This window comes from Taeniopygia guttata, chromosome 5 (assembly GCF_048771995.1).
Source record: "Taeniopygia guttata chromosome 5, bTaeGut7.mat, whole genome shotgun sequence".
Taxonomy (NCBI): Eukaryota; Metazoa; Chordata; class Aves; order Passeriformes; family Estrildidae; genus Taeniopygia; species Taeniopygia guttata.
Window position 1 is genome coordinate 47,521,025 of NC_133030.1, and position 19,423 is coordinate 47,540,447.

The 19,423-nt window shown below is 35.3% G+C and overlaps 1 protein-coding gene across 7 annotated transcripts in view; it reads right to left on the bottom strand.

The window, feature by feature from the left end:
- EML5 (EMAP like 5) overlaps nt 1-19,423 on the bottom strand; it is a 102,234-nt gene that overhangs the window by 67,080 nt on the left and 15,731 nt on the right. For all 7 annotated transcript variants that reach the window (XM_072930326.1, XM_072930327.1, XM_030274823.4 and 4 more), the window contains exons 2-6: nt 15,167-15,326; nt 12,678-12,776; nt 12,048-12,116; nt 8,683-8,868; nt 1,321-1,456 (exon numbers count right to left, since the gene is read on the bottom strand). In XM_072930326.1, the coding sequence (XP_072786427.1) occupies nt 1,321-1,456; nt 8,683-8,868; nt 12,048-12,116; nt 12,678-12,776; nt 15,167-15,326 (650 nt within the window). The remainder of the gene's footprint in view (nt 1-1,320; nt 1,457-8,682; nt 8,869-12,047; nt 12,117-12,677; nt 12,777-15,166; nt 15,327-19,423) is intronic.

Below are 19,423 nucleotides of genomic sequence, written 5' to 3' on the forward strand. Positions count from 1 at the left end.
TTTTTACTGAGACATGCATCCTCAGAACTTGTAAAACAAAGGTAAAGTAGCAATAGACTAAGGATAAAAGCAAGAAAATGACAAGAAGTATCCATATCCCTTCTCTTATTCCTGGATTTACTTCTTTTACTCTTTTTATCTATTTCATAGATAGTGGCATACTTGCCCTGGGAACATAAACTTTTTCATGACTACTTGGAGGATATATACAGTGTATACCAAGAGGTAAGACAGTGGAATAGCAGAAAATGCAAAAGAAAACGAGCAAGAGGACAGGTCATAGAGACAATCCTCAGAAGTATATTAAAAAAGAGTGAAGGAAAAAGAGTCAGAAAACTCATTTTATTCAATATAAGATTTTTTAAAAATCTGCTTGCTCTGTCATGGGCATTTGACAAGGCAAAAGTTTATGGTAACAGTCTGCTACATCAGAAGTAAAGGAGGCAACTGGAGGTGAGAACAAGTCTGAAAGAATGAAACAGCTTTCAGCTCCATGCATCAGAACTCAGAAGCAGCAGCTGAGTAAATTAAATGTAAAATAGAGCCATTCTACTGCAGGGCATAGTTAAAGTGAAATGTATTCCATCTTGTTGCAATACTTCACAGTCTTGGTGGGAATGCCATGTCAATTATACCATAGAAAGACTTCAGTTGTAATCAGTTATGTATTGACCCTGAATGTCTCATTGCTATCAGACATTCTAGCATATTTTCAAATCCTTGGCAAGATACTAGAAAAAACCAAAACTGACTGGGGGTGAAGAAAAACAAATACCAACAAAAGGAATATTGTAAGTGACACTAGTGCTTCAGTACACGCTTGTACCTTATCCTAAATCATTACAGCAACAATATATGAAACACTCTATGTAAAGTTTTAGCATGACATGAACTGTAACTGAAGTCATATTTACAAGCAAGCAGTGTTCTAAGTTTCACAAAACTGTAGATAACATCCAAATATTTTAATAAAAATTTGGATAACTAGCAAATGAAATTGTTGTACTCCATTGTTTTACACTGTAGATCTCACTGCCTCAAATTCTCTTAAAGCATTACTGTTCCTTGTTAAAAACTGCTGTGCTCTAGAAACAATGTGCATTAAAAAATTAAATCTGTGTCTATATCCTCATCATATGTACTGCTTGTAAAAGTAACTGTGACCTTCATACTAGTGGGCATGATCTATTCTATTTCTAGCAAATAGTTCATGGCAATGTACATAAAACAACACTTTGGGTTTTAAAGTCTTCTCTTGTTCAAAACACTGATAAATTTCTTATCTTACTGGTATATTGACAGCAGAAAAATGCTCTTTACCTTTATACCCCTGGTCTGTTTCCCTGAGATCAATCACAGTAATTGGTTTAAAATTTAAGTCCCACAAGCGAACACAGCCATCCCTGCCACCAGTGGCAAACCCCTCTTCACATGCATTCATGCTGAAAATTCCTGCCTAAAGAGAGAAGAAAATTACTTTTAACAGCATACACAGATTGGGGAAAACCAGTATGTAACTAATACAAGCTTCAAATACGAGAAAGTCAGAAATGGAAACTAACTCAAAACAAGCAGAATTAATCACAAATGATAAACAGAAAGTAAATTGCTGCAAGAACGCTTTCCTTTTGATGATGATCATCATAGTGATGTTGCTTCTCATCCCTTTAAAGAGCTTAGTTTCATATCCTCTTGCCTTAGGACCTGGTCCAACTCTAATAAATGTCACCATGAAGATTTCCCATGATCTCTATTAGGCTTGCTTTAAGGCCTTTGTTGCTAGTACTCAGCTACTATAAAACAATGCAAAAAACATCTGGGATTTTTTTTTTTTTTTTAAACCTAGGAAGATTGATTTAAAATTTGAGTTTAGATATAAAACTTAAGAAAAACAATTATGCTAAACCATTGAAAATTTAATATAAATTATTATTTTAAAGGCAAACATTAGAAAACAAAATCTAACCCATTTTCTTCAACTCATTTGATACATGTTTTATTCAGGACAATAAATAGGCAAAATACATGTAGCATTAAAATAAAGATACTATAGTCACATAGCCATTATATTTGATTTAACATAATACATATTTAAATGGAATTCACATTATTGGGTTTTTTTTTTGTTACCTACACAATTCATTAGCTTTATGTTCAGAAATAACTCATACACTTCAGTAAGCAAAGCTACTGAAAGGGCAACTTTAGCTGGTAAGTCCATGAGATGTTAAAAAAAATTGCTTTATATTTAAGTATGTAATATTCAGCTATGACAAAAGCAAACAAGAGAGCGTTAGAAACAATGGAAGAGAAAACCTGTCTCTAATTCCTGTCCAAAAGAAAGCAGACCAGCCAATAATATGCACATATCTTCTATAATATTGGTCTGAAATTGTAGTTTTGTAAAGAAGTAAATGTGAAGTTCCAACAGTTCCTTAGATAGGGTCCAGATTTTATAGTAATGAAGCACATTAACTATAAAGATGAAAGCAATTTGTAAAGGAGAGATTGACTTTTGGAGGAAAAAAGCTGTACACTCACAGAACAAATTAGGATACAGTGTGACTTGTGAGAATTCTGGAGTACCCATTATTATTATCTCCTAGCAATATGCTTTTTCTTCTTAAATTACAAGTAAGAAAAATATCATAATGGACTGGTCATAATGAAATATGGATTGTGCTTGCTTCTCTGGCATCAGGTAACAAGGATATAATTTTTCATGTTACAGAAAAAGAAATCTCTCAGCTTTCACAAAAAAAAGAAGACTACTAGAATGTCAAATGACAATGAAAACTGAAAGACTTGCGTGACAGAACTTCAAATATTTTGGCATGTCATGTCCATTCTAAGAAGGAGGCTTTTATGACAAGCCACAAGTTCAGGAGCAGTACATGTCTAAACAGAAATGTAGTGCAATTTTTAAGTCATAAGCAGAGTAGAAGGCTAACTCTCATTATCTCTAATGCCTTGAAAATCCTCTGTTTCCTTAGGAGCCTAGAGGTTTTTGAAAACACAGCACAAAGTGTATTTGTTTTTGTCCATGTGTCTGTTTTACTGCCTTAAGCTTTACTATTGTGAGAAGTCTTATGAGGAGCACCTGAGGGTGCTGGGGGTGTTTAGCCTGGAAAAAAGGAGACTCAGGGGAGACCTTATCATCCTCTAAAACAGCCTGACATGAGGCTGTAGCCAGGTGGGGGTTGGTCTCTTCTTCAGGTAACAAGTGACAGGATGAGAGGAAATGGCCTCAAGTTGCACCACAGAAGGTTTAGATTGGATACTAGCAAAAATCTCTTCACTAAAAAGGTTGCCAGGTATTGGAACAGGCTGCCCAGGCAAGTCCTAGAGGGATAATCCCTAGAAATGTTCAAAAACAGGTGGGATGTGGCACTTGTGGATAGGGTTTAGTGGTGAACACAGCAGTGCCAGGTTAACAATTGGACTCTAATCTTGAAGGCCTTCTCCAGTCTTAGTGATTCTATGATTCTAGGTGCCATGGAATAAGTAAGTCTAGAGGAATTTTAGCTCATTTTGTAGCATATGCTGAATTCTGTCCAAGTTTAAGTCTTTTAAAGCACTTTTTGGAATGCAATCTTGATAATAGAATTACTTTCTTTTCTCTAATTAACTCTTTCCAAAATCCATTATTTAATTAGTCGGTATTAAAAAAAATAATCAGACATCTGGCAATGTGGGAGCTGGAGGAATGCTCTGAAGATAAGATCAAGTGGGTCCAGCATTAATCTGCTTTCTATTCCACAGAATATCCTTATCTTGAAAAGGACATAGTGGTTGTCAAGGAGATTTGGCAGATGTGCTTGCTCAATCTCTTGAAATGCAATAGGACACTCTCATTTCAGTTTTCGTGCCACTGGAATAAGAGAACAAGATGAAAACTATAAAATGATCCTCATTGATGGGAACTGCAAGTATCTAATGGAAAAAGCTGAGTTTTGCAACATTTCATACAATTGTTAGGCTCACACTTAAAGGGGAAAAGACATTCTTTACTGGGGTAGCTTGGCCAGTAAATCCTCCACTAAATCCTTCCTTTTAAAACCTGACAAGATTGTTAATGCAAATCAACTTTGGAGTCTTCATGTTTCTTTAATCCTTCAGCCTGAAATTGTCATCAACATAATTTGATTCTTGAAGGTTAAAAACCCTCTAGTAGTAATGAAAGGCAAACAATTGCACTGACTTTGGTAGATCCAATTGAATGTGAGCCACAAAGACTGTGCTCTGAATGAAAATAAAAGGTGTAAATCAAAGACTTCCATCTTGAAACTTATGAAGCTTGGCATACAGACTGCATTCTTCTTTTACAAATTCTTCATTGCACTTCCTGATGAACAGGAGAATTCTGGAAATAATATCTCAAATCTATGAACATTTTCTCAGAATGCTGGATATTTCCTGGTTTTCCAACATAACCAGCTGGTATCACATCTGTGTTCCCTCAAATTCAAGAAAAAAAATAGTTGAATTAGAGCAAATAAAAAAAATTAATGCCCGGATCTATCAGAAATTATAGTTGAAAGCTGGAAAAGTACAAGAAGAATTTGATAAAGATGATCCCTCCTGCAAGAATACTTAGGCACTACTTGAATCCAAGTAGTGAATACCTGGATTCAATACTGAAGCAGTTTATGGTTTTCTACTGCTGCTGGACCAATCTTGCCCCCAGTGTGCAAAAATCAAGTGTCAGTTTATCTAAATGCAGTTGTTTGTATAAAGTCCACCACTCTGACTATGCAATTCCTGAAACACATGATGACTGCAGCTAGCTATAATTAGGACCAAGCTTGGAAGATGATATGGAAACTGAGGAGCAACTGACTACTACTGAGCAACATGAAGGAGACGCTATACCAACACAAAAACAACTCCAGTGCCTCCTTTTTACTCCCAAATACACTACAGGACACAGAAATGTAAAGCAACACCCACGCTGGGCACTCACCCTGAGACGTTGTCTCACCCAGTACATACTGCACAGTAAGGAAACAGATTGCAAACATTCCAGAGATGTGTCAGTGAGTTTACAGAGGACATTGCTGTGAAATGTGATCATCCTGTCTAACAAATCATCCAGGAAAAAGTTTAAAAATGTGCATACTACTATAAAAATTTAATGTAGTTGTCCATATAACTCCCTTTGGCTAAAATAAGTGAACAGTTACCTTTGAAACCAATGACTAGTCTAAGCAGCAAGAGAAAATGCTTGGTACATGATACCAGTTTAAAACCATTCATTTAAGTTCATTATATTGTTTCCATCTATATTTAATTAGTATCCAGCCAACTGACATAGGCGTGCAATGGTTTTAACAGAGTGCCTGTTATTTAACCTCAAGCTTGTTATTTAACCTCAGTTTCTGACATCAATCCACACAACTTTAATGTGTACCTCTGAAAGACTATCTCAAAATTAATTATTCATCTGCTGAGAAAGCATCTTATGTACATTTACTATGCAAGGCAAAAGCATAGCATACAAGAATCTTTAAAACACACAGTGTTTTAACTAAGCATACAATTTCGTTTTCATATCCAAGTAACATCTTGTATATATCTTAATAGTCATGGACTACCTTAAATTTAGAACATATAGAGTGGTAAGTGGAAGATTCTATAATCTGTTCTTTGCACTGGTACACAAATGAGACAACTAGTTGTTTTGTTTTGTTTTTTTTTTATTAGTCATGGTATTTATTAACTTTCCAGAGCCAGATCCATCACCTACAAATAACCTCATGGAGTATTACCATGGCCAGTGAATTTACATGTTTGCATGTTATTGTTTTCTTTCGCCCCTTTAAGATTTTCATTACTAGGATTATTATTTAGGAGGCAAATCTGGAATTGAAGTTTCCCATTGTTATCCATTGTTCCCTGCACAGAACTCTGTGCCTTTACTCCTAAACCCTGCTCATTTCCATCCTTTCCTACATTTCATTCCTACTTCTATTTCAAGTGAACGCCCTAATCCTCTTCCAACTCTTACGTGCTTTCAACTTTTTCTTTCTACTCAAACTCAGATGGAAATCTGCAGAAAACTCTACTTCCCTCTCTGTTAGTATTGCTATGACAGAAACAGATAATATGTCTGAATGAAGAATTCTTATTGTGCTTGTTAAAGTTGCTCTCTGTTTCCTTGGTTGCTCATACTGGGAAACCATGCCTTATTTTTCACATTGAATTATTCTTAAATGAAAAATGTCTTTTCAGCTAGGGCAACCACAACAAAGAGAACCAACCTTTGAAAAGAACAGGTTTTCTATATTTATACAGACAATGTCTTAATAATAACTTAATAAATCTGGGGTTGGGCTATTCTCCACATCACTAACGTGCTTTAGAAATTGTTTTCCAGAATCTCCAGTATCTGCTGTTTATGCAGCAAGAAAATAATGGTATTTAAGCAAATAATGAGACATCGTCCTTCAATAAGGTTACAGTCTACATCACACCTGTTGAAGAGTAATGAGGCACGATGATGAACAGGTATGCAGGGATGACAATTCCAACACTAGCACACTGAAGAGAAATTTGTATCAGTTCCCTACTACGTGCACAGTGTTCCTTCAACAATATACATACACCATACATCTTGTTTGCGCTTCCATTTCCTTTGGACAAGAAGGACATAATTTATCATTTATAAAATTAAGTACAGTAATTTATTAAATTAAGTAGCCACAAAATATCATGATAATATTTTAGTATGGCTGAAGAGACACTGTCATTTCAAGTTTCAATATGGTGGACTTAGAGTAGTCTGTCCATATTATTCTTTAAGGTAATTTTTAATTGAAAAACAAGGTTTCATTTTGTAGGAAAAAAGTTTCCATATTTTATTGGGTTTTTTCCCCCTAAAATCTGTGAGATTTGTAGTGACTCTAATCTCTTGTAAAAATGAATTTCAAAGACATGAACAAGTGTTCCCACTTAATTTTCAGAACTGCAAAGTACAAGTCCATTGAGCCTAGATGACAGAGGAAAAATAGAAGGCTAGATGAGACCTACTCCAAGGTCATCTGAGCTCTGTCCATTGATGTTAGTGAAGATAAGAATGCTACTGTACTTCAAAGTTGATCTTATGGCCAACTCAGAACTGACACAGCACATAAGGGAATGGAGCAACAAGCTCTCATCATCTTATGTTTATCAGTTGGCATTTTATACGTAAACAACTGGAAAGCACTGCATTATTCTGAGAAATAAACTGTTGCAAGTCTAAATAGTCCAAGTAACAAGTATGTTAATATGCAGGACAGATGTCTCCTACAGATCAACAGGATAGGAGAATATTTTGGCATCAGTTTTCAACACGAGAAAGTACAATCTTTCCTCTGGGAATCGAGATCTGCATATACAGTGTCCAATCATCTCAGGAAAACACAGAAAACAGCAGAACGCTATTGAATACATTTTATGAAAACTGAAACCAGATCTGAAGTTATGAAGCAAGCATAACTCCACACTATAAATGCCCCCTCATAATTCCTGATTCATAATTTGGGCCCTCTTGAATATATTTTATATTTCTAGAGATGCATACAGGACAGTATGCTTGTCTGGGTTTATCTGTATTTTTTTTTTTGTAATTTATATATACATACACTTCTATGTAGATAAAGAAATCTCAAATGCAAAATATAGTCTGGGATATGTCTCACACACAGATGTTCTTCATAATTTTATCTTTGTTCATAACCAGAGACAGTGTCATTATACAACTGACAGAATAAGCACTCCAATCACTTTTGAATTATTAGTTCATTCAACAAGCCACAATAATCCTGAATGCGTACTTCTAAATCTTTGGTAAACCAAGAGTCTGCCTGCCACAACTGACTGCAATCTCTCCCACACACATAACATTCATCGCTTTGTCCCCTCCATTCTACCTGATTAAATCAGAGTGACTCTTACACTTCAGTTACAAATTTCAGGCCACCCAGCCCAACAGGCCAATTAATCAAACACATTTTTACAAGCAAGAATCATTTACCGGTAATAATTTTATCTACAATTTTGAAGCTGCCATATCAGAACTCATATGCTTCTTTTTTCACACCATGTTAAATTGCTAGGATTGGAACTTCAAATATTATCAAGAAGGTACAGTGCTTTTCAAAACAAAAATTAACATTCAACCAGCAAATCATACAGCTTCATGAAGTGCATTTAGCAGTTTCATAGGTTAAACCATCCAGAAACTGGTTTGCTTTGTTTTTAAGTGACACTTTGACAATTAGAACTCATATCCTGCATATTAACAATTGAGAGGTAATGAGCATTTTCACAATTTAGTATGCACAAATTAGAATGCAAACCAAAAAGTGGGGTTTTTTGCTGCCTACTTTAATCCCAAACCCATATGCTTTAAAAAAACATGGAAAATGTAATTAAAACCTACGTAGCAAAATTATAATCACTTTATATTCATAGAAAACATTTCAATTAAAAGAAGATAGTACCAAGCACTTTGGAAAATGTTTGTTAAACTTTCACTGACATGTCTTCATGTTTCAAATCTGTATACTGTTCTAAAAAAATATTCCAATATGACATCCTGAGTATCATTGAAACCATTTAAAAAGACAAAGTGACTTTGCATTGCTCTTTCCAGAAATCTACTTAACATTCAGTACTAATTTAGAAAGAGATACTTACAGCATGTGCTCCCTGTATTGTCCGTACAAGGTTGATTCCTTTCCATACATAAATATCTCCGTTCAGTGCACCGGAATACGTCACTTCATCCCTTGCACAGGCGAGGCACAAGATAGTCTGGAGATCACCAGTCTTGCCAAAGACACCACGTTTTGGTGTCAAGGAATTGCCACACAAGCTCCAGAACTGCAACATGAAGTGATGTAGAAATGGCTATTTTGCTTAATACCTTATAATTTAACATGAGCATCTGAAAGAGAAGTACCTTGCTTGCAAATGATATCACCATTCACCCCCTTTTCCATGACTTAGTTCACCAGTTTAACAATGTTTTATGTTATTAACCAACTTTATCCTTCCATAAAATCATCATAACAGAGTAGTTGGGAAGGAGTCTTGGGATATCAGTATTAAATTAAACTAAAATTCTTTCAAATAATAATTTGTGAGCCCGTTGTATTTTCAGTTATTTTTGAAGAGTATTTCATAATAGAATTATCTTTCTTTGATGTAAGACTTTTATGATGAAAATGGTGCATTTGTACTTTATGTTACTTTATACATTTAAAGATGCCACCTAAGCATGCAGATTTTTGATAAGACTCTATTTGCTCTGTTTGAAGGCAGCTGGTTTTATTGTAGATGTATTTCTCATCAGAACCGTGGATTACACAGAGTAGCCATCCGAGGCAGAGATTTTTAAGAACTTTCTAACAAACCACTCGTGTGTAGTTGCAGCAATCACACAAGTGTGAATTCCCTCCTAGGTCACCCAACATATACCAATGAATCCTGAATTAAAGACATGCAAAGTCTCTTTTCAGAGCACAACACTTGCCAACTAAGTCTCCAGATAAAAACTGTCATTTCTGAGATCTCTGCAAACAAGAAGCACTGGCATATTCCTTTCAAACCCTCCTGTCCAAACATGTAAATGTGCACTGGAAAGTGAAGCTGCTGAAGCAATCCAATACAAAACATGAAAGCATCACTGCTGACACGTTACTCTCACATTGTCTCAGCATACAGAGTTTCCTGCATATGTATTTAGGGAACTGTATTTCACAGCAAGGCACTCTGTCACCAATAATCAATTCAAAATTCTGAGCAGACTTCAGTTAATATTGGATAATGTAAGAAGTTACCATGAATAGATTTTTATACCTGCAATACTGTAATTCAGGAATAAGCAGAAATTACCATTACTGATTAGAGTAACTAGTACTGATTAGACAAATCCCAGTATCTGAAGTAGTTGTGCTGGTTTGGGCTGGGATAGTTAATTTTCTTCACAGTGGCTGGTATGGAGTTGTGTTTTGGATTTGGCTGAACACAGTGTTTATGATACAGAGTTGGTTTTGTTATTGCTGAGCACAGCTTGCACAGCCAGGGCCTCTTCTTATCTACTGCAACACTGGTGAGGAAGTAGGGGGTGCACGGGAGGTTGGGAAGAGACACAGCTGGGAGAGGTGTCCCCAGGTGACCAAAGGGATGTTCCAAATCAAATGGCATCATGCTCAGTATATAAAGTGAGAGGAAGATGTGGGGGGAGTATTTGAGGTGAAGGAGTTTGTCTTCCCAAGTCACCATTACGTGTGCTCTTGTGGAGCTGGCTGAACACCTGCCTGTCTCTGGGAAGCAATGAATTAATTCCTTGGTGAGCTTTGCTTCCATGTGCAGGTTTTGCTTTCTCTATTAAACTATCTTTACCTCAACCCATGAGTTTTTCCAGCTTTTACCTTTCCAATTCTCTCCTCAGTCCTGCTAGTGTTAGCTGCTGCCTGGAGAGAAACCATGACAGTAGTATTTTTTAAACTAAAGTACAGATTTCAAGAAATAAACCATGTTGTTGCTTGAGAAGCAACTACACAGTCCCTGCATAAATTGAACACTTAGTTCCAATGTGAAAGCAGGTGACGTGTCTAAGAAAAGTAATTCTTCAATATCAGTTCACATGGAATTATCTACATAACTTAAGTACTATTACAATTTGCATAAAATATCATCTGAGAAAATATACAATAGTATTAAAAACATGAAAGTAATTCTTGATATCTGAAAGAACAAGAAGGTGTGATTTAATAAAAAACACACATCAACAAAAACCTCTCGCCTGAACCAAATGTCTAAGTGCCTCTAGAATTCTGATTTTCCATACTGTTTTCCCAGAAGAAATAGCAATTATTTTTGAAGTTACATTGCTATTTAGATAGGTTTTGTAGAGCTTTAAAAGTTTTTCAAACTTTTGCTTATATAAATAGATGTGTTTTGACATCATAAAGCCATCTTAAATACACTAAATCACTGCTGGCAAATATTAGCTTACTATTGACATAAAGGTCCTCTTAGAGAAGTAGAACAAAAAAATCATTATTGAACAAGTTCATGGAATTCTGTAACTTGCATGCTAAACACTTGCATTCCAAATCAGACTTATGCAATCTAGCCAACAGATTTAAGAATTTTTCTAGTAGGCCATTAATAGATATATTACTCTACAAGTTTATTGTATAAAAAACAACACATTTTCCCCACCATGGGAACCTACACACAACAGGAACACGGAACTTTCAAGCTGCCATCTACTGCTGTTATTTGGTAACACAGAAAACTGTGCATCGGAGAAGACAGCGACTGTTGACAGACATGAAACACAGTTCCTAATCATTGAGAATCCTGATTACAAATTTAGACCTGAAAAAAAAGTTCTTTCTGCACAGAATTTGCTACATGGATCAAACAGAGCATGCTTGAAAAGTACATGAATTTTCCAAATTATGAATCCTGTAACAGGTACAGAATGCTCCAAATGATAAAAGTACAAATACAAGCAGGGAAAAGAATTAAAAGAAAGGAAAATGCTGTTTCTCTTCCTTTCTTTTCCACTGTCTTCCAACTCTCTCTCTAAATGGTAAGAAATGGATTCTGAATTCATTTCACCTCTGAAGTGCAGCAATTCATTTATTGTCCAAGATTCAGAAACCTGAATACTTGGAGTCACCTAAAATGCGTGCATCCTGCCTTACACTACACTTTGGATTTCAAACAGCGTGTTTTAGAGAACCTAAATTTTAAACTATATTACAGTCATTACATACAATGCTACTAACAATTGTTTCATTCCTACTACATTACTTCTGCCAGGGCATGAAGTCTTTGAGCAGAGAGGGTCTGTTTTTCACTAGACAGATCTTTTAACGTATCATGTGTGATTCATGATTACAGTTCTAAGAACTAATATTGTTCCTACACAGGACTTTCCATATTATCATTCTATATTTCTTTTAGATTCTATTTTTATACATTTTATAGAGCACATATTAGCGCAGCTTAAATATTTTATGAATGATGAGTTATTTCATTACCTTTATGTGTTTTACACCACAGCTGACGAGCTTGTTTGGCTGGTATAAATCCCAAGAAATATCAAATATCTGCACAAAAAAACCAAAGTATGTCAACAGAGATGGCCTTTCTAGCACAGGACAGTTAAAACAGTAAAAACTTCTAGCAAACTAACAGGGAGTCTGAAATGCTTTAAATGGATCTATTGGAAAGACTTTTTTATCCTCTCATTCCATACTGAAATTTCAATATATACCAAATATAATTCTGTCTTTTTTTTCCCTAGAGTAATTAAAACACATGATAAAACAGCATTAAGGTTCATTTACAGACTAGAAAAATTTAAGCAATTATTTGCATTTTGATTTCCCATATGGGGATTAGGGTCTAAGACGTACATTAATTCTGCACTTCTATGTTTTCAGTCTCAACAAACTATATACAAATAAATATTGAGTTACACGTTTAATTCTAGAAATAAATCCACACATTTAAAATATCTTCACGTCTTTATGCATATCAACCTTTAGGCAAATTCAGTTTCTGAAACAAAATTGAGGTTTGTTCAGACAGAGGTCTAGTACATATATACAGACATGGTTTAATGAACTAAAATGATGTTGATGCTCAGACTATTTAGTTGTACTTACTCTGTCTGTATGACCAGGAGCCATTGATAACAACTTTCCTTTTCTCCAGTCCCAGACACAAACTGTGTTTTTCGAATCCAAACCAACCGAGACCAAACGCTAAAAGTGTCCAAATTAAACAAATAAAAATAACTCAATATATCAATGAACTCTAAAGTCATTATTTTGAATGAGTTACAAAAAATGTGTAACATATTTCAGATAGAAGCAATAGCTCCATTTTGATACAGAAGAAAACATAAGCTATATCTTATACCAAAGCTTACATAGATGCATCTTTTCAGGTGTAACATTATGGCCATAAAGATCTTGGATAACAATGTATTTCTGATCAATAAAGTTCAGTATATATATATTTAAAATTATATATAGCACACATGGCAAGCTGTGGTCAGGAGACATTTGCAAAAAAGGAATAATCACTTAATTTAATGAAACTGTATGTGTTTACCTTTAATTACATGTAATTTGCAGAATTTAGGATTTATTTTATAAGTCAAGAGATACAAAGAAAAAATATTACTCCAATCTTCTTGAAAACAAACAAAAGATCAAAAACAATTAAACATTTTTAAAGTCTTTTGTTTCATTCTTCAAGACACATGTGAGTAAATATTTCTTTCCAAATCCTTTCTCAAACCAGAATTTAAAAGGCCCCAAACATAATTTCATGAAGTGTTTATTGTTCAGAAAGAGCTTGAAGCCATTTACACTGTAAAATGAGGATGGAAAAAAAGATTATTCAAAAAAAGCCAAGAAAAATAAAATGTTTAGATCTTCCTGTGCTTTGCAGCCTGTATTCTCTTGACTGTGAAGACACCTTGCACAGATTTCTTGACACAAATGATTGACTAAATCAGCCACTTGTATTCTATCTCTTAACCAATCAAAATGCTATTTTTCCTATAGAAATTCTCAACAGAAAGAGTAACAGGATTGAATGAAAAAAAAAAAAAAAAAAAAAGCTGAGTGTCTTGGCTTAATTTTTAAAGAAAATTAGTATTTTTGTTCCATTTTTGCATGAATTGTGCCATTTTGAAATTTTTATATGAAATTTTTTCGTATCTTCTGGGCAAAGATTTTCACTGTTCAGTAGTTAATACTTATGCACATTAAAGAAAATTTTAGTTTCAATTTCTACATTGATTATCCAGTGAGTTTGTAAAAACAAAAACAATCTCCAAACTTGAATTGTAATCTTTTCTCCCAAAGACAGAAACCTATTCCAAATATCGGACTTCCTTTACTGTCTGAAAAGCTCCAAGATTATGAGAAGAAAAATAAACAAGTTAAGCACAAATTCTACCCATGCTTCCTATTTATTAATACTACAAAATCTAACCTTTCTATTCCATCTTTGAAAAGTCAGGGTATTTAAATCCTAATTTAATGTATCTTGACCTTAAATTATAAAGGCCATTCAAGCGAGGGAGCGATATGAGTTTACACAATAAGTAGAAATTATATCCTAGAAAGAAGCTGACTTTAGAAGCTGACTGCCTAAACAGTGAGAGGTCATTTCAGCAAACTCAGAACTTTCCTACAACAATTACAACATGTTTTAACAGAAACAAGTGACAGGTAGGCTTTCCTTCCTGTTCAAGAGGAAACATGTCCTCTTGCTACCCTCTTAAGGACAGCAGCTGGTCTCTACAAGACATCCTCACTTGAGAAAACAGCAGTAACTACCAGGCACTGACCTTTTTAGCAAGCAAAAGAAGCTGAGCATAGAGCTAAATCTGAGTATCACATTGCAAGGCTGAGTGGGAAGGAAAGAAGTGTTTCATAGACCAGGAAAGCACATCTCCAGAAAGGATTTTCTCAGCTAATACCTTTTCAGTTGTTACCTAACATGTAAATATAACCATTAAATTTTCTATTTCTAATACATCAGTCAAAAAAGACTCTTTACTTAGAGGAACTAGTGCCTGGTAAAAACAATTTCCCTTATAGGTAGCAGCCCTGAGACCAATTTACTACTCAGAAAATGTTCAAAAGCAAAAAAATTATAATCCAGTGAAACCTTTTTCTTGACTGTTAGATACAGGATACATGAGTCTGAACAAACAATCAAAACATGGAGAGCCACCAGTGAGTGCAAAATGTGTGACAGAGAAGGGGATAGCGCCTGAAGGAGTCCAAGATGAGTAACACAACAGGGCTACCAATCACTCTGGGGTAAGACATGCCCCTGCACAGGGAAAGTCCAATGTCTCCAGTTAGTTGGTCTAACTCTGAACTGTGGCCCTCAGACAAGAACCTCCCTACCACCTCATCTCCATTCAAAAAGCTTTTGAAGTTATAATTTTCTTCCGAAATGTAAATATTTGGCATTCATTAGTAATGCAACTTGATCTTCCTCAACTTGAGAATAAACAAATAGAACCTGAGAAAATACACTGCCTTTTTTAAAGAAAAACTATGTGACAAGATTTCTAATAGATAAACAATTTATTCAAGTGTTTGAAAATATAATATTAATTACATACCTGACCATCTAAATCAAAGGCCAAGCAAGCTATACCATGTGTGTGAACATCTTTCAGAACAGACACAGTTTGCACAGTGTATGAATCCCACACACAGATGTATGGTTCCTTCCCAACTTGACCTGTTGCCACCAACACACGTTCAGGATGCAAAGCAAGGCTGCAAAAAAAGAAATATATATAAAATATTTCTGCATGAAACTCTGGTATTTCCCTAGTTAGTTGCATTATTTTTTTTTCCCTTAAGAATTCTTTTACAATATTTTCCTATGGATACTAGATAATAAAAAGTCATTTTGTATCACAGACTCCACAGAAGCTGTGAAATTCTAAATAGAGTACATACCAACATCTTTCTTGAATTTAGCCTCCAAAAGCCTTCTACATTTAAATTAGTTGCAAAATAGTCAATAATTGTCTGTTCCAAAAGTGGTTACTGAATTTAGTCAGATTTTCATACACAGAGAGAAATACCTCTCTTCCTTTGTATTTCTTAAAACTTAAAATACAAACAATGGAAAATAGAAGTTAGTGTTATCTATCCACACATCAATCATCAATGGAGAGAGATGCACATCTCCAGAAGTTCTTTATTCACACAGTATTTGATGTCCTTTTGATGAGAGGGCAGCTTTCCAGAGCCGTCTCTCTGCTGATTGTACAGCAACCCAAAGCACGACTAGCTGAGACTAGAGGCAATGACTACACTTCAGATGACTGAACCTGAGAGCAATTAAGATTATCTTAAATGTCATAATTTTAATATAGAACAATTGGGAATAAATGGTTTTGAATAATTATTAACTCTCCACATTTTGAATATTGTAGAGAACTTTATTATAACTTGTATTTCAGTCTTTCAGAGTGCACTTGAGGTTCATCAGAACTGTTTTGCTAAATCTGGGATATTGTAGAGAATTTTATTATAACTTGTATTTCAGTCTTTCAGAGTTCACTTGAGGTTCATCAGAACTGTTTTGCTAAATCTGGGACCAAGCTAGAAAACATTCTAGTCAGCAAGATACTTCTTTGTTTTTCTTATGCCAGGAAGTGTATGGGAGAACACGAGGTCTGAGGACTCAGATTTCATAATACAGAAAAATAAGAATATATTCTAATAGAAACTCAAACAAACTACTTGATCTCATTGCACACATACTAGGTACAGCAGTCCAGAAAGATGTAGAAATACCACACAGAAGTCAGGAAGACATAATTTCTAAAGCTGGCTGTTTAATTTGGCTAAAAAATTTCCTAGCTTGATGAATGCCAGGGTAATGAATGATCTTGAGAGACTAGTGGACAGAATCACTAACAACATACAGTAAGCACTCAAAATTATTTGGGAAGGAGAAAGGTTGAGCACTCTGCAAAGGTAAAATTATCTTTAATTTGAACACAGGTTTTGATAAATAAAGTTCAAAGGCTGGAGACAAAGGAAGTCTATAAATATAAACAAAACCAGCAAGGTTAAAGCTAACCAGGAAATTACCAGAAAAAATGTTATGATTCAAAAGATATATACATTTTCCATATACAGAAAGAGCAAGGGGAAATCACATTAGAAGATGCTTAATATTTTATGAAGTTAAACTACAGTACACAATACAATTCTATATTTTCTGTTTTAAAACAGCAGTTCAGTTTGTTGATATTGCTTGACAAATTCCACATGCAAAACCGAGCAGAGTTCCTAACTTCAAAGTTGAAATGCCCTGAAAAAAAGCCCTGAACCTTTCCATTTTGCAATGGGAATTTCTGCTCTTGGCTACTCCCTGTTACCCTCAGCACCAGGATAAAGTAACCAATATTTCCCTACTTTGCTTCACAACACTTCCAAAGTTGTTTCTTTAGCTGTTCCCATCTTGCTTATCTGACAGAGCAATTTCACAATTAAAAAACATTGCAGAAAGGAGCTGGCAGCAAAACTTCCCACATTTCAATTCAGTTCTGCCACCTAATCCTGACTAACACCTGCACATGTCCCAGAGCACACAAAGGCAGATGGTGTACTCACAGGACAAAGGAAAAACATCTGGAGGGAGAGAAAATGCTGCATCCAAAATCATCTCTTTTTTTAGAATGGCACCACAGAGAGGGTGCAGTTAGACCAAACAGACAATAAAGAAATTTGAAAAAGGAAGTGAAAAAAATAAGCAAGAAAAAAGAGACAGAAACTAAGAGGAAAATAGAAAAAACACAGCAGTCTCATGTCTGATTTCCCACCTCTTCAATCATGACCTGATCTGTGCTACAAGTGTATAGACAAGGAAAAACCACACCACAAGTACAACAAAACACTCACTGTATGTGTATGGACACACATACATGCAAAGCAGACCCACATCACACCTTATAAAACAAGTTATAGCAACCAAAAATTAGCTCTGTATGTTTTTAACTCAAGCCTAGAGTCTTTAGAGAAACACAATGCATCAGAGATGGAAGGGACAGCAGTAAGGGCACCAGCAAGGGAAAGGAGAACATTGTCCTCAGCCCAAGCATTCCAACTCATTTCATTCAAAGAATATTAGATGAATGCAGAAAAGGTTTCCTCTATTTCTAATTAATAAATGGCAAGTAACAGCTAATAGCAGGACCACAGTATTAGTTCTTTCTACATCACAATACAAAACACTGGCTTAAACAACTGAGCTCAACTTCTGCCTTGATATAGGATAATAATGCAGCACAAATTAAGATCCAGAGCCTGTATTTTAATCACAACAGACAACACTGTAGAATTACCAACATCCTTCCCCTATCACTTCAGTCTCTAGAGTAAATGGCTAATAACTTTACTAGACAGTCATTGAAAGAAGAAGAAAATAAGCATGCAATAAATATTTTAAGACAGCAAGCTCTTTTAAAAACTGCAAATATGGTGAGTTTCAGGGAAACTATTTAGCAAAACTGTTAGCAGTGGCTGAAAAAACACCTACCTGAAAATTCTTTTTCATGTCTTTCTTTTCTTAGAGACCAAGGAGTGAAGGACAACTTAAAGTACTACCTGTAAGTATTCTATCTCACAGGCTGTCAGAGCAGATGAAAAAGAGAAGCATGGAAAAACTCAAAGGACTACTGCTTCTGTTACCAACACTAAACAAAGTAACTACTACACATATTTACATCATTTTGATATGAGACATGAATGATAAGACAATGTTTTTTCCTTAGTAATCAAGTCTTAGCTATTATTAATCCCATGAGGAACCATGATTAAATTTAATCACCATTATGGATTTGAAAATTTTGAGTCCTCATGAAAAATCAAGGATTAGATTCCAATTTACACAATATGGTGACTCTTTTCAGTTCTTTCATTGGACTATGAGTGATCAAACAATCCCTATAAGCATAGAAATCAATACAAAAATACAGTATCTTGATCTAACTTGTATTGATGCTTCTCTGGTGTAGAAGCATCAATACAAGTCACATACTTGAGAGTATTCGTTGTTAGCCCTGAGCATAACACTTTAAATCGCTTCCTAGTGCAGACAGAAAGAGCTTAATTAGAATGGGTGCCCAGAAACAAATAACAATAAACACTTTCCATACATAGACTATAGGAACTTGTGGGTGTGATGCAGTTAACAGGATCAAACAATGAGTTTGAGCTCTCTCTGGATCCTCTGGGTATGACTTTCAACACACCTCTGTTGAGGTGTTAAAAACATACCACTATTGGGATGGTATCTGCAATAGCTGCTTGCTATTCATCCATTCAGTTCCTGAGATCAGGCAGAAAAGTATGGGTATAGTTCAGCTCTAAAGGCAGCTCTCAAATCTGTTAGTGTGGGACTTGTGGGCTTAGGTACAGTCCCCCACAAATATTCTTTTGAATTTTTTTTTCTTTGGGAGAAGGAAGAGATTGCTTTGTGGCATAAGAAGCTCTGCACTCAGAAGAAAAGGACACATATTCCCTTTACAGCACTCGGAGAGAATTCCCTTTACTATCCTGTTAATGAGAGCTGGTATGACCTATCCAGGTTAGACTGCTGAAAGAAACTGTGCTTGCATCTAGCCCACACTGCTAGACTGTAAACTGGTGCTTGATTTCTTTCCTTGTCCTTGAAGGATGACTAAGCTGATGAATGAGATACCGATGCTTGTCCAGAAAAGGAAACAGATATACCTAATGAGAAGTTCCTTCTTGTTTGCCTCTGGCCTATCTGACCTGGGCTCTGCCACAACAGATGCTAGATCTAATGTACTAACATGTAACATATGTAAGAACATATCCAAAAGGCAAAC